Source organism: Hippocampus zosterae, chromosome 6 (assembly GCF_025434085.1).
Source record: "Hippocampus zosterae strain Florida chromosome 6, ASM2543408v3, whole genome shotgun sequence".
In the NCBI taxonomy this organism is placed as follows: domain Eukaryota; kingdom Metazoa; phylum Chordata; class Actinopteri; order Syngnathiformes; family Syngnathidae; genus Hippocampus; species Hippocampus zosterae.
The window spans coordinates 11051296-11077969 of NC_067456.1; the positions used below are offsets into that span (position 1 = coordinate 11051296).

Here is a 26674-nt window from a genome sequence, read left to right on the forward strand (position 1 = left end):
TAGCACCAAATCCCTTCAAGTTGTAATTGGTTTCAAAGAAGTACTGTACAATAAAGACAGCTCAACCAGAGACGAATTTCTTTGAACGTCGAAGGAGAGCTAAGTTAGTGGACATTACAGAGAGTCCAAGAATTTGAAGCCCACGTCTGGGTCGCACCAACAAGTTTTCATTTATTCCAAGATTTACTCTAATCAGAGATGAGTTAATCCGGTTTAACTCGGCTCCTTCTTCATCACGACCAACCGATTCAGAGTCCGCATCACTGCTGATGCTGCACAGATCCACCTGTCGATCTCCCACTCCATTCTCTCCTCACTTGTGGACAAGACCCAGGGATACTTGATACAAAATATACTCGAGTCTCTATATGACTTTATTCTTAGGAGATTTTCCTGTATTCTGGGTTTTAATTTCAGGAAGGGGGTTTGCTTTTTTGCAATATTGGGATTGTGGCAATGACAATGAACTGTGCAATTAACTGTCTATGATGTCAATCATGTCCATGTATACTCTTTGTGAGCGGACGTCTCCCTCGCAGAATACGATGACCTGCGGATGCTTCTTGAGAAAGGCTCTTAGTGGTCATGGCCGGAACAAAGCTAGCTAATGCAAGATGTCTATGGAGAAGGTCCTAATGCGCCTTCAAGGGCCCTCCACCTGCGCTATGCGGCGTAGGTCGCCATGGAGATTTGCCCGTTTTAGCAACAAGAGACACTTCGGCAAGAAAACTGTCTCAGCTATCACGATTCCATTTAGCCACTCACAAGGGATCATGTAAACATATACGTACAGTACATATACATACTGTACATACATATATATATATATATGAAGATATTTTTTATTTTTATACACACACACACACACACACACACACACACACACACACACACACACACACACACACACATATATATATATATATATATAATATATATATATATACATACACATACATACATATATACACAGTATATGAATAAAAAACGTTATCTGAGTCGCTTCATCCTCGCAAAGGTCGCGGGCATGCTGGAACTTCTCCCAGTCATCTTGGGCAGTAGGCGGGGGAAACTCCTGAACTGGTTGCCAAGCCAATCGCAGGGCACACATAGACGAAAGACCATCCGCACTCACACTCACACCTTGGGTCAATTACAAGTGTTTCATTAAGCTGCCTTGCATGGTTTTGGAATGTGGGAAGAAACCGGAGTAGCTGGAGAAAACCCACGCAGGCAAGGGCAGAACATGCAAACTCCACACAGGGAGGCTGGAGCCACAATCGAAATCTGCACTTCTGCATTATGAGGCCGACAGGCTAACCATTCGACCATATACTGTGTATATTTTTAGGTTTAATACAATTTTACTCTTGAAAATTTCCTCTAGTTTGGATATACGAAATATTTAAATCATCTTAGGACTTTTTATACCCTAAAATGTGTATTTTGTAGTTGTTGTATTATCACATGATTATTGTAAAATGATACATTTACAGTGTCATTCCCTTCAGATTCAGATTTATATTTTCAGAATATCCTTAGAATCTATTCTCATTTTTAAAAATTTACCCCCATGATATTAAACATTTCTTTTGGGTAAAAATGTTATTTCTCTGAAAATATGTTTTTTTTTACTCTTGTTACCCTATTCTCCTGAAATGTTCATTTTGTCCTCTTAGCATTACATCTTTCTCATAAATCTGATTTATTTTCCCATAATGCAACCAAGATTAGATGTTGCTTGCTCCCCACAACACAGCCCCATCACCCAACCACATTATTTCGGCAAAATCACAAGTTGCATTCCTCCTAAATGTCATTTCCAAAGGAGGCTGAATCATTGTGAGTGCAGCTGCAGTCTAAAAACCTCAGTACGCTGTACAATCAATAGATTTCACGCTGAATGGAACATGAAGAACTTTAAAACGTAGATTCTTGTTGCACCAAAAATAAACCAACAAAAACAACCCTACATTTTGGGGCGAGCCAGTCCCTCTCAAATGTCTACTCGTGTGTGCGTGATTGCACAGGATGTTTACAAGGGTGTTCTTCGGATGCATTTGGTAGCTTTTAAAAGGCCTTTGGGGGGTTAAGTGGGTGGTTTCAAGATAAATGGGAATCATGCTCTGCTGCTCTGATCCCAGTGCGGACACAAGTGTGCCCTGGCTGGACCACCTGCCTTGCTTCCACAGAATGTAAATAGAGTTCAACGTGGACGTGTGCAAGTGTGTACAAGTGTGTGTGCAACTGTGTGTGTGTGCACGCTCACAGCAGGGGAGAAGTCGCGCAGAAACTCATGTACCCTTCGTACACGGCTCGAAACGCACGTATGTTCTGAGAAAAGGATAATGTGATGTGTACGCGTGTGTGGAAGAGAGGCCGCATTGTTTCTGGGAATTACAAACGAGCCGCTGTTGCGTTTTCTGGTGTTTCTGTTAGGGATAGCAAAGGTAATGGCGGTAGAGGATCCAAAAGCGAATGAGGGGGGTAGGGGATAGGTGCAGGGTCAAGTGGTCCGTGGAGGAAAACGCAGAGCCACGCTGTGCAGGGAGTCAGACACTAAAAAAAGACAAAGAAGAACAGTTGAGTATCCACAAAAGTACAAAAATGGTAAGCCAGTGTACTAACAAAGGCCTCGATACCACCCATAATGCATGAATAATCTGGCACCCGCTCTCAAATCAGCAGAGCTCTTATACGCAAGAGGTGATTGCTGATCAGCTGCAGGTGTGGGAGCAGTCTCCGGCCCGGCCTGATAATAAAACTAAAGAGAGACAGAAGGTCCCTGGAATTCAACTCTCCAAAATAAAAGCACGTCGGGGTGGACCACCATCTCACAGCATGGATCATAGACTACCTCACAAATCGGCCGCAGTACGTGAGGTTGCAGAGCTGTGAGTCGGACAGGCTTCTCTGCAGCACTGGAGCGCCGCAGGGGACTGTTCTGGCTCCATTCCTGTTCATCCTCTACACCTTGGACTTCAGACACGCCACTCCAAACTGCCACTTTCAGAAGTTCTCTGATGACTCTGCGATTGTTGGTCTCATTACAGAAGGGGGGCGATCAGGAGTACAGGGGACTGACAAAGGACTTTGTGGACTGGTGCCAGCAGAATCTCCTCCAGATCAACCCTAGGAAAACTAAGGAGTTGGTTGTGGATTTCTGCAGGAAAAAGTCCTTACCAGCACCGATGAACATCCAGGGTATGGACATAGAGAGGGTGACCTCCTACAAGTACCTTGGTGTTCTTCTGAACAACAAACTGGACTGGTCTACAAACACGGACACCCTGATTAGGAAAGGACAGAGCCGACTCTTCCTACTCAGGAAACTGAGGTCTTTTGGCATTCAGGGGTCGCTCCTTAAGACTTTCTATAACTCGGTGGTGGCCTTGGCAATCCATTATGGCATTGTCTGCTGGTCAGGCAGCATATCAGCCCGGGACAGAAAGAGACTGGAGTGACTGGTCAGGAAGGCCAGTTCTGTCCTGGGCTGCTCCCTTGACACTCTGGAGGAGGTGGGCAACAGAAGGATGCTAACTAAGCTAAAAGCTATGATGGCCAGTCCCTCCCACCCCCTCCAGCCCGCCCTGACAGCACTAGGTAGCTCCTTCAGCCAGAGACTGTTACTCCCGCACTGCAAGGAGAGATACCGACGCTTGTTCCTACCGACTGCTGTCAGACTGCTGAATAAAAATAACAACAATAATAATAATAATAATTAAATGATGTGAAAAACAATTGTAAATAGCACGGCAATTTATCCATTTTGTATTTATATTGCACTTAATTGAACGTTGTTTGTTTGTTTTTTCTTCTTTCTTCTTTCTACCCACATTCTTGCTGCTGGAGGCTGTAAATTTCCCCAGTGTGGGACAAATAAAGGATATCTTAGAAGGAAGCGAGTCTGTGAAAACACATCACAGTTTAAGTATAAATGTCTGTACTGTCTCCTATACCACCAGTCCGTTTGCTTTCCCAAACACGGTGGTGAGCGGTCAGGGCCAGCAAGGCCTTCCCTGCTGGGCGGGACACCGGTAGACGCACTGACCTACATTTACAACCTAAATATTGATATTTGTTCAATGTAATTGCATTGATTTATTCATACAATACAATACACTACATGCTGATTTATATAGCGCTTTCACAACAGCGGCAGCTGTAACAAAGCGCTTAACAAAACAGTTAACATAAAGTAAAATAATAAACACAACACATAACATAAAACACAGAGAGTCGTGCAGTCCTAACCACTTTTCCGTCACACGCTTTGTTGTTTGAAGCAGTTTGAGATGAAAGAGGAGAGAATCAAAGTGTCCTTTAACCAGTGGATCAGAGACGTCATGCTCAAAATATGCACACGTCGGCTACGAGCTAAGTTTCAAAGTCAACAAGAAGCTGTAGCATCCATTGACGAAAAAAAAGATTGGTTCACTTCTCCTGTCCCATGGAAATCCATTTCAATTCCAAGCGGCGACTCTCGGTTCCAAATACGCATCGGTGCTCTGCGCCAACGCTCCTCCTCATCCTCAACTTCAGCAGCCATCCATCCCGCCGCACCAACGTATTCATAATAGTGGACAGCACTGTTTCAAAATGTAAATTTCCCCAGTATGGGACAAATAAAGGATATCTTAAAATATCTTTTTCTTGCTTTTGTGAAGGATCCTCGGAAGATGATTTTCATTTCTTTTGGAATTGCCCATTCTCCAACAAATTGCGGAAAGAGGTTTTATTTCTGTTTTAATAAAGCCTCATCTTTCCTTTTGATTTGACCTTTATGTTATTAATTTTGTCATACTGCTAAAATGGCATACACACAAAAGTTGATGGACTTATTGAAAGCCTGCATTTTTGAAAATTAAGTCAAACGATATATTAATACCACCATGCATGTTTATGGAATGTGCGAGGAAACCGGAGTACCCGGAGAAAACACACACAGGCGCAGAGAGAACATGCAAACTCCACACAGGAAGGCTGGAGCGCAGAATCAAACCCTGGACCTCTGCTCTGTCAAGCGGACGTGCTAACCAGTCGACTGCAATGCATTTTTTTGTAATATGGTGTTCTGTCTATTTGCCACAGATTGAATGTGACTTGTGGTGATGTAGGTCGTTTTCTGAATAAATATGAATGAGAAAAATTGTCTGGCTTTCGTTCTTTCTCTTTTTTTCTCTCTCACTCAAAATTATATCCCTTTTAGTGTCTGATTTCATATTTTGTGTTCACAGCAGTTCTTTCTACATCGATAATAATAAAGGCAGTTTTAACATTACTGAAGCAAATTTTTATGTCGACATTGGCACTGTTCACTAAGCTTGGATTTTTTTATGTTTAAACAAAGTACATACTGATCAGTTTTTTTTAAATTAAAATGTCAGGAGTAACCGTTGCTAAAGCCCCTATCCCACTGAGCGGCGAAAAATAGAGACTGTTGGCAACCGTAGCAAAATGCGTATTCACGTCAGAGGTTGTCAGGGTTTGTTGAAGGTACATCGATTCATCCATCCATCATCTGAAACACTTATCCTCACAAGGGCTGCGGGTGGGCTGGAGACTATCCTTGCTGATTTTGGATAAAAATGTTGATTCAAAATCACACAGGAACATTTTAAGAATCAGCTGCAAATGTATCTGGTGGATTATCGACTTGCAAGTTAAAATAAAAAATAATGACTTGGCTATGTTTTCTATGGACAATGGAAAGGATTGTGAAAATTCTGTGATAAAAGATGAACAGGACTGAGGATGCCTGCAATTACACACACGCGGAAAATTACAGGACTGCACAAATCAGCCCAGTGATGTTCAAAAGTTGTCAATGCACCAATCAGTACCTCTCTAAAAAGAAGTGAGGATTTTAAAATAACTGCTACACCCCCTGCCTTATTTCTCGTGCTGTTTACAAATGAAAAGTCGTTGCTGAGAGGTGATGCTTTGAGTAAAACTGATGGTGTGTCTGTGCTCAGCCATGTCTCTTAAACAATAAACAATTAATAGTGTGATCTAAAATCAAGTCATTGATAAGGAAGGACTTATTAATTGATCTGGCATTAAAAGGAACCATGAGATTATTGTTTCTTTTCCTTGTTATTGTTTTGTTTGTCTGGTTCGTGATGATATACTGACAATTGTGTATGTTTTATATTCTTCGTGTGACGACAATATCACGTGCAGGTGCAGGAGTTGTTGGTTTAGTCCGTGGTGTTGCTCGCAATGACTATGGATAAGTTATTCGTTATTGCTCCTCCTTAAGTTTATTTGCAGTTCATCACTGTTAAAACAACGTCGTTAAAAATATTAAGTTATATTTTTGTTTAAAAAAAGAACTTAAAAACACGTTGGAAATCCGCATCAAAAATACTTTTAGGGCCACATGAAAGCTATCTTAAAATTAAAATTTGCAACCACACAGAATCTATAGGAGTCTAAAATCCCAAATATTTGTTCTTTCCCTCTACCTTTTCCATCCATGTTTATTTGTCCATTTATCTTTTCATGTGTTCTAGACCATCTCTGTGTGTGTGAGAGCATTGAATGGTTCCATATTTTGTCCAGCGCACGTCTCAATGAACCCGTGACGTGAAATGAAACTTATGTCAAGCAGGCCCCTGTGTGATGGTGAGACTCTTTAAGAAAGAACAACAGCGACACCCAGTGGCCACGTATGTTTTTTTGTGTGTGCAAAACTCAACTTCGTCAACTCCAATGCTATTTATTACCTGTATCGTACTTTGCGCGCGCATACATTTATTGTAACCGATTGGGGACTGTAGCTGTCCCTCAACTCAATGAAAAGCCGAGTCGATTTTCGATGAGTGTTTCACTTGATTGGTTGGCAGAGGCGTAGTACCAAAAACTGGGCACCTGGACATATCCTCATGAGCCACCTCCCCCACTTGTTGTTGACACATTTTCAGAAACAAAAACTATGGTGATGACTATGTGGACGCATATACTATAATTAATTTGGCTAAGGGGAAGGGAATTCACAGGGGCGCATAACTATAAGTAATTGTTTTCAAGTTATTAAAATTGGAACTTAAATTGTGGAAGGAATTGAAGGCAGAGATAATATTTCTAACCATTACGTAAAACAAGCAAATGGTACAAATGGAAACAAAGTGTGACTCTCTCTCTCTCTCTCTCTCTCTCTCTCTCTCTCTCTCTCTCTCTCTCTCTCTCTCTCTCTCTCTCTCTCTCTCTCTCTCTCTATATATATATATATATATATATATATATATATATAAGGGCGGCCCAGTAGTCCAGTGGTTAGCACGTCGGCTTCACAGTGCTGAGGTACCGGGTTCGATTCCAGCTCCGGCCTCCCTGTGTGGAGTTTGCATGTTCTCCCCGCGCCTGTGTGGGTTTTCTCCGGGTGCTCCGGTTTCCTCCCACATTCCAAAAACATGCATGGCAGGCTGATTGGACGTTCTAAATTGTCCCTAGGTTTGAATGTGGGCGTGGATGGTTGTTTGTCTCTGTGTGCCCTGCGATTGGCTGGCAACTGATTCAGGGTGTCGCCTACTGCCCAAAGACGGCTGGGATAGGCTCCAGCACCCCCCGCGACCCTAGTGAGGATCAAGCGGTTCGGAAAATGGATGGAATGGATATATATATATATCCGCAAAGACTATGCCAGTCAGGGCGTAGAACCACTGTGTTTTTCACTGGCCCCGGGGACTTGTCGGCAGGATTTGTCGGTAGCGTTCATGTGTAACTGCTGCATTAGAAGAAAGCAAAAAGCTACTGGAAGAGTTTTTACATGTGGATGACCCCCCCTCCCCACACACACACACACGAGATTTTAGTAGATTTATATATACAGTATATATATATATATATATATATATATATATATATATATATATATATATATATATATATATATATATATATATATATATATATATATATATATATATATATATATATATATACAGTATATAATGGTTAGAGTGACATTAGCATATAATCATATAACAAGCTTGATTATTACATTTACATTTCAACAATCTAATAACCAGCCAATAATGTAATATGGTATTATCTTATTGACCAAAAGTTACTATGCTCTAGGTTTAGGACTTTTATTGCGTTATTGATCAGTTATTACATTAAAGGCCTATGACATTTTTTTTTTAAAGTGCAAATATATGACATTATGGGTCATGATTATGTTATGGGCTGGTATGACGGGGCTTCTACGGGCCGCCTACATACAGTACTTGGTCCTCTCGGAAAGTCATCCCATTTTTCTCCAAAGTTCAATGCCGCTGTTGGTTGGTACCGTCCGTCAAAGCAGCATCAAATCAGCCAGCTACAGTTGAAGTGTGACAAAGATGGCTTGAGTAAGCAGCACCCTTGCAAACTGCTCACACTGAACTCCTTCAAGGTGTAGTTCCATGGCTCATGCACCTTCACGCTGACAATCAAACACACACATCCACTTATGATAGATGAACAAAGACAATATGTATCGATATAGAGTAAAAAATGTAGCGTAACCACACATTTCATACCTATTGTAAAGTTGTGTACAGCAGGTGAGCAGTTGTGTTGCTACTGTCACATTAGTGCTGTTGAATGTGCTGCTGAGGTAGTGTGGGCACTCCAGTTCAGGGATGTACAGTGTGCCTGCAAGCGCAAGCACACACACACCAACACACACACGCATCGACAGCTCATATATGTACTTTATAGGAATAGAACCATATAGAGACAAAACAGACGCCACTAAGACAATAGAGCCATGTGATCTCTTCCAGCCATTTGGTGAAGAAAGAAAATCGAACAATGAATGGATTATCATTAAATACATTCAGTAGTTTAGTATATTGCTGCGTAGAATAATGTATACATGTATCAATAATTTTGATACATGCATACGAAAAAAAAATAACACATGTAAATTTCTAACAAGATGGCGTCTGGCTGTGAGTGGCAGACGGGTTGAGAGTCTGCTTCTCTGGTGAAACCTGAGATTTCCACCAATGCCGATGGTAAAATTATCAAGGAAGATGAGTTGTTAGAATTTCGAGTGATTAAAATGAAGACAACGATGCAACATAAGCTTGTGCTTTTAGCCATGAACCACTTCTCAGAATGGATTGCAAGCTCAAAGAAAGTGCTCGGCGGGGCGGTGCTCATACAGTATAATGTGGATGTACTGCCCCCTGTGTCTTTTAACAACAATTATTTCTCATGTCTTCTTGCTAAAATTGAGAAGCTGAGTTTAGACATGGTTGCTTAGAAGCAGGGAATGAATGAACAGGTGCTACGAAATGTGTAATCCCATGGTAATAAAGACTGCTTCCCTGGGCCCTCCTAGATTCCTATTCTTTGCCCGTGCCCTCGGTGAATTTTACACGAAGCAAACTCTGAATGAGAATCATGACGATAAAAGATAAAGTGCAACAGCTCTGATTATAAGCTGCAATTGCAGACTGCTGAGCGCTAACAACTTCCGGTGACTAATCACGCGCCATCGTAAATTCAAGATGTAAAATGGGCTCATCAGTGACGGAGGGACGCACCTTTTTTGTTGTTCATATGCTTTGAACTTGAATATGTAAACCAGTAAATATCATTAACTTTCTGCATTGTTGTTTTTGTGAATTTAAGGACAAGCACTAATTCATTTGTAATGTGAAGACATATTTTCTTATCTTTATTGTTTTCATTATTATGTTTTATTTGATCGGAATATTGTTCACTCATTGTAGTTATTGGCTGTTATCTTCCAAACAGTTGACACAATATCTAATCCTAGGTAATGATAACTAGTTAATTCAAAGAACAGACACTAAGTGAAGGGACAAATGGAGCCCAGATTTATTCATATCTTCAGTCTAGTCATATTAATATGACATATGCGTGTGAATATTCATGCAAACGTGTCCCCAATAGGGTGATTCAAATCTAACTGTAGGAAGTGATGGCGCATACCCAACAGTTTGTTTCCCACTTACCAAGAAGCCTCGGTTGACATGTGTGGAATCATAAATGATATTAATTGTTTGGAAAGTGTGAACTATGAATCAAGCAAAGGCAGTCACCTGCGACACAGGCCGTCACAAAACAGGAAACGCTGCCTGCAATCAGGGATCGGATGCCACAAGAGGAGATGTCGCTTTGTCTCTCCGGAGCCATTGACGCTGCAGCAATAACAATAGAATAATAGTTTCTATTTTTTTGAAGTAATGAGTGAGTTGTGGTAGTGGCACTTACTTATTGCTGCTATTGACATGCCTAGCGAGGCAAAGTTGGAAAAGCCGCAGAGGGCATATGTGTCGATGGTTTCAGAGTGGACCTGTGAAAGAGAAAGCCATCATGGTCGTGTTCTGTCTGTTTTGTTTGTGTATCAACTCCAGCCGACGCATCTGTTCCACGTTTCCCCATCAAGCCTCGCCATGTATTTAAGGACTGTCTCAGCTCTTGTCGGTTTATTGTCCTTGCTAGTTGTTGTGCTTCAAGTGTTGTATTCAGACCACAATCTTTCATAGTCTTTCTTTTTTTGTCATAGAACTTTGTAAGTATTTTGATTAACTGTCGATTACCTTCAGGCGGTATGCAAATGTAACAACCATGAAAGTGTGAGCTGAATTTGCATTACCTGCCTACATAAACATTTGCAGTTAAACCGCTAACAACTAGCCGGCAACCGCCGGACAAAGGCTCTATCGTGTCATCTTTTGATCATGTACTATTGCAAGTTGCAATGATGTTCACGTTATATATAGAATCATAACTCAAAAGGATTTGAAGGCATATTCTTTCTCAGGAGTCCATTTTTAGTTCACTTGCATTTTCTACGGTTTCACATTTGTTGTTGAATAAAATTGTTTGAAATGAATGAGAAAAATGAATGTCAATAACACGTTGAATTTCTCTATAATTATCTTTGCTGACAGTTCCAATGCTTTAAAACTGGCAATTTAAAAGCAATTAAAAAATATGTATTTTTACTGCATCCCACCCATCAGTGAATGGTTGTCTGTCCGCGAAAAGCATGTACCTGTCTAAACCGTTCCGTGACGCAAGAAAGGTTGGGGACCACTGAGTTAGTTATGTTGGTTTTTAGTATTTGACAATAAGATATGGGTTAAATGTAGGATTTGACAGTGGGAGGGTTGGGTTAGATATGGGGGTGAGGATGGGGGTTAAAATGAGCTGGGTATGGGTTATGGTATAAAGAGAGCAAAAAAAAAAAAAAAAAAAGGAAATAAAAACCACCCTTACAGAAATGTATTGTTTTACGTTGTTGATACTCCGGCCCGCCAGCCTTGCGCTTCTTGATCAACACCGACAGCTTCTGATAGGCCACAAACTCATTAAGGAAGGTCTTAGTGCCCACCAACTCAGCCACCATGAAGCTGTCCTCCCACGAAACTCCCATAATGAACGCCAAGGGCATGAAGATGTACGAGCACATCAGCTGGAAGATGGCGAAAGTTTGACTTGACTGGACTGTACGGTACATACAGTCATTTGAACTCATTTTATACGCGTCCTTTACCGAGAAGCTGAGCTGCGGGTAGTCAAACATGCCCCCCAGCCAAGAGATGGTGGCGTCGAAGAAAGCCACCAGGGCCAAGAAGGACAAAAGGTTTGACCACCACATTGGCCACCAGGCTCACTGCAAAGATGGCCCCTTGCGACACTGCCTCTAGCATGTTGGTACATTCCCTGAAGGAAACAATGAATAAGATAAGATATCCTTTATTTGTTCCACACTCGGGAAATCCACAGTCTATAGCAGCAAGACAAAGACCCCCCCGCCCCCTTTGCCATTGGCTACTCACACATTCACGTATTCGTACTTTTATTCCCATGTGGATCCTTCCCTCAGCTATTTACATTTGATTGCAGTTTTTCAAAGACCATTATTAACTTTGTCTGAATTTAAGATAAGATAAGAAAACCTTTATTAGTCTCGCAATGGAGAAATTCCCAATTCACAGCAGCAAAGTTACACATCTAGTTTTAGATAAATTTACCTGTTGAAACATGAATTATAACTGTTATAGGGTCTCACGTAATTTCGCCTCTCACTCTACACATTCAATAAGGTGGTAGACAAGAAGACTAGACTCATCATTAATCTACCAGTGGTGTCATTGAAATGATTCAGGTATTTTTTTTTTTCGTACGGACGCTATCTTCAGCTATCTGCTGAAAAACTCGCCTGTTTTTTCTGCTCTTTGTAAGATGACAGGTGTAATTAGAAAGTAATAATCAGTGTCAAGGAGGAAGAATATTAAAGTAATACATCTCAACAGTTAAAAGATCTTTTTTATTTTGGGCAAAAGAGAAGTTAAGTCCAAGTTATGGAGAAGAGGACATGTTCATAAAATTTAAAATATTTGGGCGTTTGTTCTAATATTTGCAGCAGTTGAAATTGACATAAGTAGAGATGTCCATTAAATGTTAAAAAAAATAACATAAAATTATATGATATTGAGCGACCTGAGGCTTGTTTACATGAAGCATCCCGGTCACATGTTGGGAAGTAGTTTGGTTGGTTCCTACATCTGCCTGACGGCAAATAAGACGACAACTTTTTTTTTTTAACAAAACGTGAACAACGTTAATGCTGTGCGGATATTGATATGCCTCTGAGATTTTAAGATTGCGTTTGGAACGTTAATACAGTTCGATTTTGACGTCAATTGATTTTGTCCTCGGCGTTTCTGTTTCTGGCCAGAACATTTTCGACATGGCCAGCGAGGCGGGAGCAGACATCAACGATGCAGTCATCAAGTGCGTAGCTTCCACCTTGCAGAAACAAGGAAAAAATGACTAAATAAACCTGCACAGCCCAGCAATCCAAATGTTAATACAGCACTAATAAATATAATGATGAAACATCTAATACATCATTATCTTAATTTAAGGATTTGGATGAAATATGAGCATTGTAATCGTTATTTTGTTTCATGTATTCTGTCACAGCACTTAGTAAACATTTTTTTTAAAGATGCTATAATATGTATATCATAAATATCATCAGGTTAATGATGCCCTATATATTTTTTCAGTTTATTTTTCAGAAACCAGAAAATTTCAGAAAAATGAACCACATACTGATGATATTATATATTTTATATTTGTTAATAATTTCATTCCAGGGTGTAGAATTGAATGAACTGTTTAACTAAGGACATCGCTGATTTTAGTAGAGGTTGCGCAGTATCCTGAGATGTTTAAGGTTTAAAAAAAAAAAAAAAGACTTGGAAATCCAATACAATTAAGATAAATTCCACTTATCTCAAGAGTTAATTTATATTTTGAAAGACATTTAGGAATCTTTCACAACAGTTACATTTTATCTTTGGAAAACTCTCATTTATGCAACAAGTGCATGTTTCTGTATTTTGCGCATGAATTGTTAAAATTCCGTTGGGAGTCAAGAACATGATTCTGGAATGACCAATCTAGCAAGTGTCCTGCTGAAGAAATCCAGTCCACTCATAAGACTGATGGCTTCCATGAGCACATTGTTGTTTTTAGTATGTTTTTTCCCCTCATGTGTGCATTCCAAGATCTTCCTCACCCCGAAGGAGATGAAAACTCCCAAGAGGGTGCCGGCGATGCTGGCGAAGCCTCCCGTCATCACGGCGTGGATCTCAGACAAGGTGAGCTCATGGATGTAGGGTCGAATCAAGAGGGGGGTCTCTGTCTGAAACAACGATTTGACGTGAAGAGGATTAGGAGGAGGTGGGGAGTTGGTGGTGGCGTATTGTTGTCATGGCAACACACCTGCCCCAAGAAGATATTTGCAGCTGTGGCCAGCGATTCGACCGGAGACGTTCCCATGGTAACCTGCATGATGAAGCCGATCTGTCGACAGGAAACAATCTTGGGTGTTGGTCGCATACTGTGCTTTCTTCCTCAAACGCATTGTCCAGTGCTACTGCTTTCTCACCTTGAAAACTAGCCACTGCATGAAGCCCAGGTGGTAGAGCATAGAGACAACAGCGCTCAGAAAAACCAAGATCGGCATCACCTGCGTGCAAAACGTCACATGACTTTTATCACCTCGGATGACAAAACGTCATGATGCACGAACCTTGAAGATGAAGAAGTGCATCTCGTATTTTTCTCCAAAGACAAAACGAGAACCAACATCTGTGTAGGATAGAAAGATCTGCAGAAAGGACATTTTGTCACACGTTCGGGCGGCCACAAACTCAAATGAACCTTAAAATGTACAGTACCAGTCAAAGGTTTGGAAACACCAGAGGTGGTTTTACATGGTGGAAAGGGGTAGGAATTTTTACCGACTCCTTTGGGCAATGAATCTATTAATAATGATTTCAAAATGTTATCACAAATCCTTTGCGTACGATACACACCGGATGTCACGTGACTGATCACCAGGTGCGTTTGTTCACGCAGCCATGCTGGCAGAATAATAGCGATGGCAGGTGAAGGATTTAATATGGAGAGAATTGATAAAATGGGTGTTAATCAGTCAACATTCTGTCCAAGTGAATTCACATCACACTTTGATGAAAAGGACAAAATGACATGTGCAATCTGAACAGGTTGAATAGTACACGTTCCTAACAAGCGCCAGGAGTGCTTTTTACAACTACGGTGAAGGCCGGTGAAGGCCGGATGTGAAAGCTGGAGGTCCTGGCCTGCTCGCTCATCGGTGGGCGTGGAGACTGCTCGAGGTGCAAATTTTTCAGGTATCCAATTGAGGGAGATGCCTGGAGGCATACATGGACAAATGATAAAATCACACGCAGCTCTGTGCAGGAGACCCGCACCTTGGCCGAAGTGGCCACCTAATGATTATTTTTTGGTTTCACAGCTTAGGAAGTCCCCCCCGGAGGCAAACCACTGAGCATTGAGCGGGATGGCCCATGCCTTGTTCCTTTGTAAAGCAAAGAGAAATATTTTGGATAAATAAACAGTACATTCAAACAAATATGAGTGTTTATTTTAGTTTCCGCAAAGTGCTTTTTGCTAATTGTACCCGTCTGATTTTGCTACCTTCTACTTTGAAAAAAAAGAAGCCCTGAGGTAGATCTGCGGTCTTGCTGTGTCTTTGAATAGCCACAGACTGTGATGACTTGATTCCACAACACTTGTTCTATCCTTGTTCACGAAACCTGTTAAACTGTATTAGGTCATACAAAGAACCACAGGCGTGTGTGTGCGTGCGCGCGAGCATGTGTGTGTATATACCTCAACACGTTGGCCGAGCCAGTTCAGTGCTTTAAAGCCAAAGGAGGTCCTGAGAACAAGAAGCCCAAAGGCAAACTGCAGCCCAACTCCACAGAACAACACTTGCCAGGACCACTAAAACATATTCAGACAATACGTTTATTGGACTCACTTAGATCTAGAGTGGGCTAACATTTTTTTTTTTATTGTCATTTTGCAAGTGCAATTTCAGGTATTAGGAGTATAATTAAAAATTGAGTATTAAGAAGCAACGATGACTTCTTTTGGGAAATGGCTTTTATTCAATATGAAAATGTATGCTGATTGTTGATAACATCTTTCCGAGTTTCTGTTTTGCGACCCTATCCAGTAGCCTTGATACTAAAATAAAACCGGACTAAATCAAGAAGTCCAGAAGTTCCTAAATTATTTTCCTTCATTATTCTGACATCCGGGATTGTCTAAATGAATTCCATATCAAAGAATTCACTTAAATTTCATCAATTTTTCTGGTATGAGTAAGAACTCAATCAGCAGCATTGTGTGTGTGTGTGTGTGTGTGTGCACGTGCAGGACCTACATTGAAAGGATGCTTGGAGAAAAGCATCATGAGAAAGATGAGGAGCAGCAAACCAAAGAAAGACACAAGTTGTCTTTGTCCTCGTTTGGCTGTGTCCAGTACCAGCCAGCACACAACGCCCGCCAGCACACACGCGTAAATCAGCCTGCAGAGGAGAGCCGCAAAAATCAAACTACTGGATCATAACTAAATAAATCTAGAGAAGGGCTGGAGAACACATTTGTTTGACCTACTCTATGCTATGTGTGCACTGCTGTTACTTGAAGGGGAAGAACACAGCCACATTAATGCTATTTATGTATTTGGTGTTTCCCATTCTGTGTTGGTTAAGCTATGTGGTTGTATTAACATTATATTTAGCATTAAACATCTACCAAACTGTTGTTTGTTGTGAATGTTAAGTGGGTTGTGTTCATTGCCACCGGAGGAATTGGATCTCAAATTTGTGCTTGCAAGTTGAAACCAAAAATTAGTCAAACGAAGACCCATACAGTATCTGGAAAAAACTCGTAGGTCAAGTCCCTGTTTTCTCAAGGCGCCACTGTATTTTTCAGAAAACAAGTTGCATGTCTCAAGAACACAGGTACCGGTATTTATTTTTTTTGAAGAAAAAATATGTTGATTTAGAAAAAAGTTAAATATTCGAGAAATATCTACCGGTATACATTTTTAAGATAAAAGAGAATACTTTTTTCGGAATATGTCATCAAATATCTTTGTTATATATATATTTTTTAATCCAGAATTCCATTTACCGGTATGTTTTCAAGTCATATTTTCAAGAGAAGTATAATATTTTGAGGAAAAAAGTGGAAAAATAGTTTAAATGTATACAAAAGTTGAATAAAAAGAAGAAAAAAGTAAAGAAAGAAATAACTATACTATATAATAACTATATAATAACTATATAATAACTACACACACACACACACACACGCACATTATTATTTTTCTTACATTCTACCACTTAAGATTGATCCCATTTACAACCTGGTCAAATGCATCCATTGCACCACGTGACAGAAAAAGGACAGGTAAGGTCTTCAAAGACACGTGGGGTCACTTCAAAAACAACACTTGGAAGGAATGAATTACCAAATGAATCACTACCCTGATCGATTTTTCTCCACACAGCACCATCTGCTGATGAATCGAATTTGATTTTTCTCATCTGCTTGGTAATACTTTGCTCTACAGTCAACATTTCTCTGATGTAATTTCTCACCATTTGATCCGAATCCAGTGTCTGCTGAAAGCCCCCTGACAGGAAGCAGCCCCTCCCATATCCGGTCACCATAGCGCCCCATCATCCAATCCCCGACGACGAAGAAGAGCACCATTAAGGAGACTGACCAGCATCTCAAGAGCCCGACGGAAGTTCAGCACGCAGGACACGATCTCTGCGGCAACCCAACCTGGAACATATGATCAGCTAATACTTGCTTTCTTATAGAAGGAGCACCCCCCCGCACCCCCCCCCCCAAAAAAAAGGTCAAAAACAACCCAAATTGGTTTAGTTTTAATCCAACCGCTGGATTATTATAGCACCAACCTAACAGTAGTTAACCTGACCAAGCAGGATGAGTTGGTCGATTTCGCTCAACAGGCGAGTTAAATATTTTACCCAAATTGTTTGTTCACATGAACTACCATTTTTGGGTCAAATAACAACAATTTCAAATCCCATACATATTTGTTGTTCAGTAATCTTGCCAAATGCTTGATTACATTAACCAATATGCAAAATGTATTCGAATAAATTACAATACAGTACAATCCCCAAGAATTTCAATTGCATTACATTACGGATACCTGTATAACCGTTCAAATAACCGATAAAATACCCCCAGACTGTTACACCCGCGCTGCAAGAAGGAGAGATACCGACGCTCGTTCCTACCGACTGCTGTCAGGCTGATGAATAAAAAATAACAATCATAATAATAATAATAATTAAATGATGTGAAGGAAAATTGTAAATAGTACTGTGATTTATCCATTGTGTTCATATTGTATTTAATTGAAAGATGTTTGTTGTTTTTTTTCCCTCTTTCTCCTTTCTTCTTTCTACATACATTCTTGCTGCTGGAGGCTGTAAATTTCCCCTGTGTGGGACGAATAAAGGATATCTTATCTTATCTTATCTTATCTTATTTGCCAGGTTTGGTCGCTCAAAGCATGTTGTCACGTCGCGTGCTCGCCAGCAGGTGGCGGGAGAACCCGCCACCTGTTCGGCACACCTGCCCGTTATTTCGGGCTGATTACGTGCCTTTATTAGGCGACTCCGGCAGTCATCTCACTGCCGGAGAATTCCTTACCGTGCCATTGCTCGCTATTTGCTATTCTCGTCGTTCGACCATTTCTCGCTGCACTATTGCCTTACGGCCCCAATCTTCGCGTACTTCACATTGTGATCTAATTGTTATCTCGGTAGTTCCTCGCCCTTTATCGTTTCGCGAGCGTTTTCGGTTATCTTCCTTATTTTTTCCTGGTTCTTATTTGACCAGCGCTTTCTGTTACCGTTTTCCCTGTTCGGGCTCCTTTTGTTATTTATTAAAATCCCTTTGTTCTCACAAGATCTTTTCGTTGTCTGCTTCTCCGGGGATCCACCTCGTTTTTTTCTGTTGTGCACGAGGCGATTTCTCATCGCCTCGGGCCCAACGTGACAGAATTCTCCGGCCACCATGGATCCCGCAGACGCCGAAAAGATCTTGTCCGCTCTTGCTCGACAAGAGCGGCAAATGAGTCAGCACAGCCAAGCCCTTACGGAACTCAACGGCGCGGTCTCCATGCTGGCTCATCGGTTCGATGATCTCGAACCTCGCCTTATTCGGGTGGAGGAACGAAGACCACCTTCCGGGCTTCGTCCTACCATCCCGGAGGCTCCCTCCTCGTACCCTACTATGTCGAGGGAGCCCTCGCTTCCACATCCCCCTCGTTACGGGGGTGAGCACGGGCAGTGTGGACACTTCTTACACAACTGCTCGCTAGTTTTTGACCAACAGCCGTCCTCCTATGCCACTGACGCCGCCAAGGTGGCTTATATCATGAGTCTCTTGACAGGTCCGGCGGCATCGTGGGCAATCGCGACCAGCGACGCTAAGCCGAATCTCCGCACCTCCTATCCGGATTTCGTGGCAGCCTTCCGTCGGGTGTTCCACCATCCCGTGCGGGGCAGAGAGGCGGAGGGGCGGCTGCTCGCCCTGCAGCAGGGAAGGCGTTCGGTCGCTGACTACTCCATCGAGTTCCGGATCCTGGCCGCGCAGAGCGGTTACGACGATCGGGCCCTGTGTGGACTGTTTCGCCGTGGCCTGAACTCATTACTCAAGGACGAGCTGGCGACCCGCGACCACAGCACCGATTTGGAGGAGCTGATCGACCTCGCCCTCCTTATGGACAATCGCCTGAGGGAGCGAGGCCGGGAGCGTGGAGGTGATCGGTATCCGTCCCGCCGCACCACGTACCGTGAGGAACATCGTGGGTTCGGTGATCACTCCCGGGACGAGCCGATGCAGCTGGGCGGCAAGGACGGTGGTGCGGAGGAAGAAAGGCGCCGTCATCGCGACCGTGCTACAACAAGCGGCGCCCAACCATCCCCCCGCGCCGCAACCAGCCATCCGGGATCGTCCTTCCACGCTCCTCCCGAGTACTGTGAGTCACGGCCCCGCGCGTCGCCCCCCGAGCCTAGGCGAGTCGATAAGCGACCAGGACATCCTAATAGACTCGAGCTCGAGGCGGAGGTATTCGGCGAGTCCCGGTCAAGACGGGTTCGGGCCCTGGTGGATTCGGGAGCCGATGATTGTTTAATGGACACTAATCTCGCGTCCGAACTGGGGTGCTTTTTAGAGGAGTTGGTTGTGGCGAAGCGGGTGCGTGATCTGGATGGGCGCCTCCTGGCGGTGGTAACGCATCGAACGGAGCCGTTAAAGCTTTCATTATCCGGGAATCATATTGAGCATCGTCGTTTTTATGTTATGCGGTCCCGGAACGCCCCGATCATCCTCGGTTTACCCTGGCTCCAGACGCATAACCCGGTGATCTCATGGGCGCGCCCCGCTATCGATAGCTGGAGCCCTTATTGTTACCAGCACTGCCTGCGGTCAGCCGTCGGGAGGCACGAACGCGTCACGCCCCCCGAGGAGATCTGCCTTGACGGAGTGCCGGAGTGCTATCGGGACCTTGGGGAGGTCTTTAGCGAGGATCGCGCGCGCTCCTTGCCCCCACACCGCCCCTACGATTGCGCGATAGACCTGCAGGCGGGCGCTCCGTTGCCAACCTCGCGTCTGTATCAGGTATCCCATCCCGAGCGTGAGGCGTTAACGGAGTATATTAACAGCTCGCTCGCTGCAGGTCTCATCAGACCATCACGCTCACCGTTAGGGGCGGGTTTCTTCTTCGTAGGGAAGAAGGATAAGTCCCTACGACCCTGCGTAGACTATCGTGGACTAAATGAAATTACAATTAAAAATAGATACCCGCTACCCTTGTTGGACTCCGCCTTCGCCCCATTGCAATCAGCCACCATCTTCTCAAAATTAGACTTACGCAGCGCGTACCACTTGGTTCGCATCCGAGAGGGCGACGAGTGGAAAACCGCGTTTAAGACCCCCCTGGGCCATTTCGAATATCTCGTCATGCCTTTTGGCCTCACAAACGCACCTGCCGTCTTCCAGAACCTCATTAATGACGTGCTCCGGGACATGATCAACATCTTCTGTTTTGTTTATCTTGACGACATTTTAATTTTTTCTCGTTCTCTGCATGAGCACCAGCAACATGTTCGGCTGGTGCTACAACGTTTGCTCGAGAACCGGCTCTTCGTCAAGGCAGAAAAGTGTGAGTTCCATGTTCCCGTCATCTCCTTCCTGGGGTTCATTATAGAACAGGGCAAGCTACGGGCGGACCCCATTAAGACGCGTGCGGTCACTAACTGGCCGGTCCCGTCCAACCGCAAGGAACTGCAGCGTTTCTTGGGGTTCGCCAACTTCTATAGACGCTTTATCCGGGGTTACAGCCAGATGGTGCTTCCCCTAACCCGCCTTACCTCGGTCAAAATCCCTTTTAAGTGGGACCCTGCCGCGGATGCGGCGTTCGCGCGTCTTAAGGCGGCGTTCACTAGTCCCCCGGTTCTGCAACATCCTGACCCTGACCACCCTTTCGTCGTAGAGGTGGACGCCTCGGACTCAGGGGTGGGTGCGGTGCTGTCCCAACGCTCCCCAGTCGACCAGAAGCTGCACCCCTGCGCCTTCTTCTCCCGCCGACTCAGTGCCGCCGAGTCCAACTACGACGTGGGCAACCGGGAACTGTTGGCTGTAGTAACCGCCTTACAGGAGTGGCGGCACTGGCTCGAGGGGGCTAAGGAACCCTTTACTGTTTACACCGACCATAAGAACCTTGCATATCTCCGCTCCGCAAAAAGACTTAACGCCCGTCAGGCCCGGTGGGCCCTCTTCCTCACCAGGTTCGACTTCGTCCTCACCTACTCCCCCGGGTCTAAGAACACTAAGCCTGACGCCCTTTCCCGGCTCCACGAACCTGCGGGGTGGGACCATTCCCCGGAGACCATCCTCCCGACCCAGTGCATAGTGGGGGCCGTCCAGTGGGAGGTTGAACAGCGGGTCCAGTCCGCCCTGGTGGGGGTGCAGGTGCCGGCAGGGTGCCCAGCGGGGAGGCTGTTCGTGCCTCCTGCCCTTCGTTCAGAGGTCCTGCAGTGGGGTCACGGATCCAAGGTGGCGTGTCATCCCGGGGTGAACCGGACTGTGCAGCTCGTCGCCCAGCGTTTCTGGTGGCCGGAGCTCCGCCACGACGCGACGGAGTTCGTCAAGGCCTGCACCTCCTGCGCCTGCGGCAAGTCGTCACATCAACCTCCGGCAGGACTGCTCCAGCCGCTGCCCATTCCTCCCCGCCCGTGGTCTCACATCGCCGTGGACTTCGTCACGGGCCTACCGCCTTCCCGGGGCCGGACGGTCGTGCTCACGATCGTGGACCGCTTCTCCAAGGCCGCTCACTTTGTGCCCTTGTCCAGGTTGCCGTCGGCGCTGGAGACCGCCAACCTCCTCATCCAGCACGTCTTCCGTCTCCACGGCATTCCGGCGGACATCGTATCGGATCGGGGGCCCCAGTTTGTGTCCCGCGTCTGGAAGCGGTTCTGCCGGTCCCTCGGAGCTACGGCCAGCCTGACCTCGGGATACCACCCTCAGTCCAATGGGCAGGCTGAGCGCGCCAACCAGGATCTGGGGGCGGCCCTCCGCTGTGTTTGTCTCCACCGTCCGGCATCCTGGGCCGACCACCTGCCCTGGGTGGAATACGCCCACAACACTCTCGTCTCCTCCGCTACAGGCAGGTCGCCGTTCATGACGGCCTACGGCTACCAGCCACCGCTGTTCCCGTCCCAGGAGGGGCTGGTGGAGGTCCCTTCCGTGCAGCGCCACCTTAAGCGGGCCCATCACGTGTGGAGGGAGGCCCGGGCTGCGTTGTCCCGCACGGCGTCCCGGAACCGGCGGATCGCTGATCGTCGTCGGCGCCCGGCGCCCTCATATGCGGTGGGAGAGAAGGTGTGGCTGGCTACGAGGGATCTTCGCCTGGCCGGCTCGTCTGCCAAACTGGGGCCCCGATTCGCTGGCCCGTTCGAGGTCGAGGCCGTCATCAGCCCCGTCGCGGTCAGGCTCCGGCTGCCGGCCTCCATGAAGGTCCACCCCGTGTTCCACGTCTCCCTGCTCAAGCCTGTGTCTTCCAGGGCCTTGGCGCCCCCTCCCGCTCCGCCGCCGCCCCCGCGGGTGGTCGACGGGGACCCGGTGTACACGGTTCGTGCCATCCTGGACTCTCGGCGCAGGGGCAAGGGCTTCCAGTACCTGGTCGACTGGGAGGGCTACGGGCCGGAGGAGCGGCAATGGGTGCCTCGCTCCTGGATCCTTGACCCGTCCCTTCTGCGCGACTTCCACACTGCTCATCCGTCCAAACCGGGTAGTCCGCCGGGAGGCGTCCATTGAGGGGGGGGTACTGTCACGTCGCGTGCTCGCCAGCAGGTGGCGGGAGAACCCGCCACCTGTTCGGCACACCTGCCCGTTATTTCGGGCTGATTACGTGCCTTTATTAGGCGACTCCGGCAGTCATCTCACTGCCGGAGAATTCCTTACCGTGCCATTGCTCGCTATTTGCTATTCTCGTCGTTCGACCATTTCTCGCTGCACTATTGCCTTACGGCCCCAATCTTCGCGTACTTCACATTGTGATCTAATTGTTATCTCGGTAGTTCCTCGCCCTTTATCGTTTCGCGAGCGTTTTCGGTTATCTACCTTATTTTTTCCTGGTTCTTATTTGACCAGCGCTTTCTGTTACCGTTTTCCCTGTTCGGGCTCCTTTTGTTATTTATTAAAATCCCTTTGTTCTCACAAGATCTTTTCGTTGTCTGCTTCTCCGGGGATCCACCTCGTTTTTTTCTGTTGTGCACGAGGCGATTTCTCATCGCCTCGGGCCCAACGTGACACATGTATTATGCAATGCCAAAGAATCTTCAATAAAAATGTGATGCAAAATATTTAGACATAGGTATCAATAATTTATGGAAAGGGTATCTGTGATTTTATCATTCTGTATCTAACGAAAATAAAAGCTAAAAGCCAAAGCGAGAGCACACAGATGGCGCCAAAATCTATTTGTGGCTGTTCTAATTAATTTTAATGAAATATGGCTATTTTTGTGTGATAACCAGCAGATGTGAGGCTTCGCCAACGTCGTTAGAACAGCGTGAGCTAGCATGCATGAAACACTGTACACGTCAATTGCGCTACATTTACATTTAAAAAAAACTAAACAATTACGTGGCTAACTACTAAGCTAACTCCCTTGCAAATTAGCTGATAAACTATCAAAACAAACCCCATCTAGCTAGGAGGCAAGCTCATCCATTAACACAGGTATGGTGAACACTTGGGCCGATGAAACAAGCAAGCATTTAGTGTGTACCTTGAGAGATCCAAGGCCCCTGGGGCCACCCTATCGTTTTATGCTCGTTACTTTTAAAACAGAGTTAACATCATTTCAGAGTCACAAGTAATATTTGACAGAGATCACTCACATGCGACGACAAGAAACTTTAGAAGCAGTTCCAACGTGTCTCGGTGTTGGATGCAAAAGATTTTAGTAGTGCTACTTTCCTCACCAGCAGTCTGCACACACCAAGAGAGATATAAAAAATAAGGTGAAAACGGAATTCAAGGTAACAATATCAGGCACACCATATCTAATGACATCAAAAGAGAAAAAAACATTTATAAATGTATCATTTATCATTTTTAAATATGTACAGTGATGCCTTGAGATACAAGTTGAATTCACTCTTTCTTTTGGTTATATTATTGTACTCAATTTTATCTAATTGTGTTCTTATTCTGTGCTACTCCTTTCCCAATAGTTCATTTTATTTTTGTTGTACATGCTCAAATTCCCATGAAGATTAAAAAAATAAATGTGCACATAATATCAACTGGATTTTGTTCTGTATGTGTGTTTGGATCAAAGTATTAACCTTTATTCTGGCAAATCTAACTCAAATTCCCCTAGTGTGGCATCTTTTCTGAAAGAGTTTTTTTTGGGGTCATTTTCTTTAAAAATAAATAAATAAATAAATAAATAAATAGGCATGGGGCCGCTGGATGCGTTTGAGATTAGCGCAGGAATTCCTCCCGAGTCGCGATTAATTAATTCATTCATTCATGCATCTTCCGAGCCGCTTGATCCTCACTAGGGTCGCGGGGGGTGCTGGAGCCTATCCCAGCTGTCTTCGGGCAGTAGGCGGGGGACACCCTGAATCGGTTGCCAGCCAATCGCAGGGCACACAGAGACAAACAACCATTCACACTCACACCTAGGGACAATTTAGAGTGTTCAATCAGCCTGCCACGCATGTTTTTTGAATGTGGGAGGAGACCGGAGCACCCGGAGAAAACCCACGCAGGCCCGGGGAGAACATGGAAACTCCACACAGGGAGGCCGGAGCTGGAATCGAACCCGGTACCTCCGCACTGTGAAGCGGACGTGCTAACCACTGGACTACCGGGCCGCCATGATTAATTAATCCCACAATTTATCCAGAAGTAAATAAAGATCGGGGCAGCACGGGAGTCGATTGGTAAACACACAGGCCTCACAATGCAGAGGTCCAGGGTTCGATTACGGCTTCCCATGTGGAGTTTGCATGTTCTCCCCGTGCTTGCGTGGGTTTTCTTCGGGTATATTCCGATTTCCTCCCACGATCCAAAAACATGCATGGCAGGTCAATGGAACACTCCAAAGTCTAAATCGTCCAGAGGTGCGAGTATGAACACGGATGGTTGTTCGTCTAGGTGTGCCCTGTGATTGGCTGGCAATAAGTTCGGGAGGAAGCCCGCCTTCTGCCCGAAGACGGCTGGCATAGGAGTTCCCAGCCCAGCTCATTGATGGTCTGCACCGTTTGGCCTGATCTGTGAGCCCTTGTGTGATGCAAGATGACTCCTTCTGACTGATGACTCCTGCGTTTGTTCTTAATGACTGCCTTGACCTGGCTCAGCAGTTCACAGTAGTTGGCACAAAGTTCGACAGTCACGATGAAGTCAAGAGTGTTGTGAGCGACTGGCTGGGACATCAGTCCAAAGATTTCTACACTAAGAGAAAATGGAAGCTTGTGCAAAGAAGGGAAAAGTGCGTGACAGTGCTGGGAGACTACAGTACGTTGAAAAAATGTTTCTCCCTGTCATAGAACTTCTTATACTCCAAAATTCACCTTATTTCTTGAATGACCCTTGAACATATACAGCATACATCCCCACCAACCGCGACTGATGAGTGGGTCAAAATATTACATAGTTCAAAATTTCCATTGCTCTCTTCATTCATCAAGGTTGAATTTATGACATAACTCTTGTATTGCATCCTATGAGATGATGATGGTGTCACTAATAAAGTGAGTATGTAACGTTGAAAAAAAGGACCCACAAACTGTAGTTGTGTCGGTATGAATTTTTCTCAGCATCTTCATCAGTGTTGGAGTCCATGTCTACGTACACTTCCTCCTGTAGCGCACACACACGCACACACACACACACACACGCACGCGCACACACACACACACACACGCACGCACACACGCACACACGCACACGCACACGCACACGCACACGCACACACACACACACCCACACACACACACACACACAGCCTCAGGACAATGCGTTAAAAACCTTTGAAACGATCTTTGTTTGCACAAGGTTTTGGCTTGCGTGTTGACACTCGAGGCAAATGAATGTCATCAGAACTATCCTGTCTGTCACATGAGCAAGAAGACTGGACAAAAAGTTGTACTTTTGAGGAGAAAAGCGAAATTTGTGAAAATAGTAAAAAAAAAAGTGGTAAGAAGGAAATATCAGTATATTTTCAGGGGGAATAAAAAATGCATTTTGAGAGAAGCCAATAAAAGTTGTACATATTTTGTGAAAAATCTGACATATGTTTAGGAGATACAGTTCGGAAATGTTCTTTTCCCGAAAATAGGCTGCAAATGTAAGACAAACAAAACATTTTCAAGGAAAAATTACAGTATGTATTTACAATTCAGGCAAAAGTGTAGATTTCGGAGAAGACACTATCATACTTTTGAGAAAAAAAACGTGTAATAGTGTTCTTACCCGGGCCTCGAAGGCTCTGTTGTATTTTCCGCTTTTGTGCCTCCCAATCATCTCCATCATATTTGTGTTCTACTTTATACACGAGCAGCACAGGAGGATCCACACGCACCTTTCTCCATTCATCTGCTCTACCCTCATCCCACTCGGGTCGCTTACGTTCCACCTCCTGAGCTGTCATCAGCAACCGCAAGAGGGCAGTGTCACATCATTTCACAGTAATTGTCAAACATTGAGCCAACGAGTTCACCTT

General features: G+C 44.7%; 1 protein-coding gene across 1 annotated transcript; it reads right to left on the reverse strand.

Moving 5' to 3' along the window:
• Window positions 1–8082: 8082 nt before the first annotated feature.
• Window positions 8083–26582, reverse strand: LOC127602021 (solute carrier family 28 member 3-like). The gene is given in 22 exon segments (XM_052067832.1): window positions 8083–8431; window positions 8529–8643; window positions 10065–10163; window positions 10237–10318; window positions 11248–11272; window positions 11274–11443; window positions 11525–11617; window positions 11619–11694; window positions 12659–12783; window positions 13562–13687; window positions 13768–13848; window positions 13934–14014; window positions 14078–14155; window positions 15205–15318; window positions 15764–15908; window positions 16989–17016; window positions 17019–17112; window positions 17114–17178; window positions 23841–23900; window positions 23903–23931; window positions 25736–25812; window positions 26425–26582. Coding segments are annotated over 22 exon segments (1941 nt in total). The 5' UTR covers window positions 26485–26582; the 3' UTR covers window positions 8083–8313.
• Between the last annotated feature and the right edge of the window lie 92 nt (window positions 26583–26674).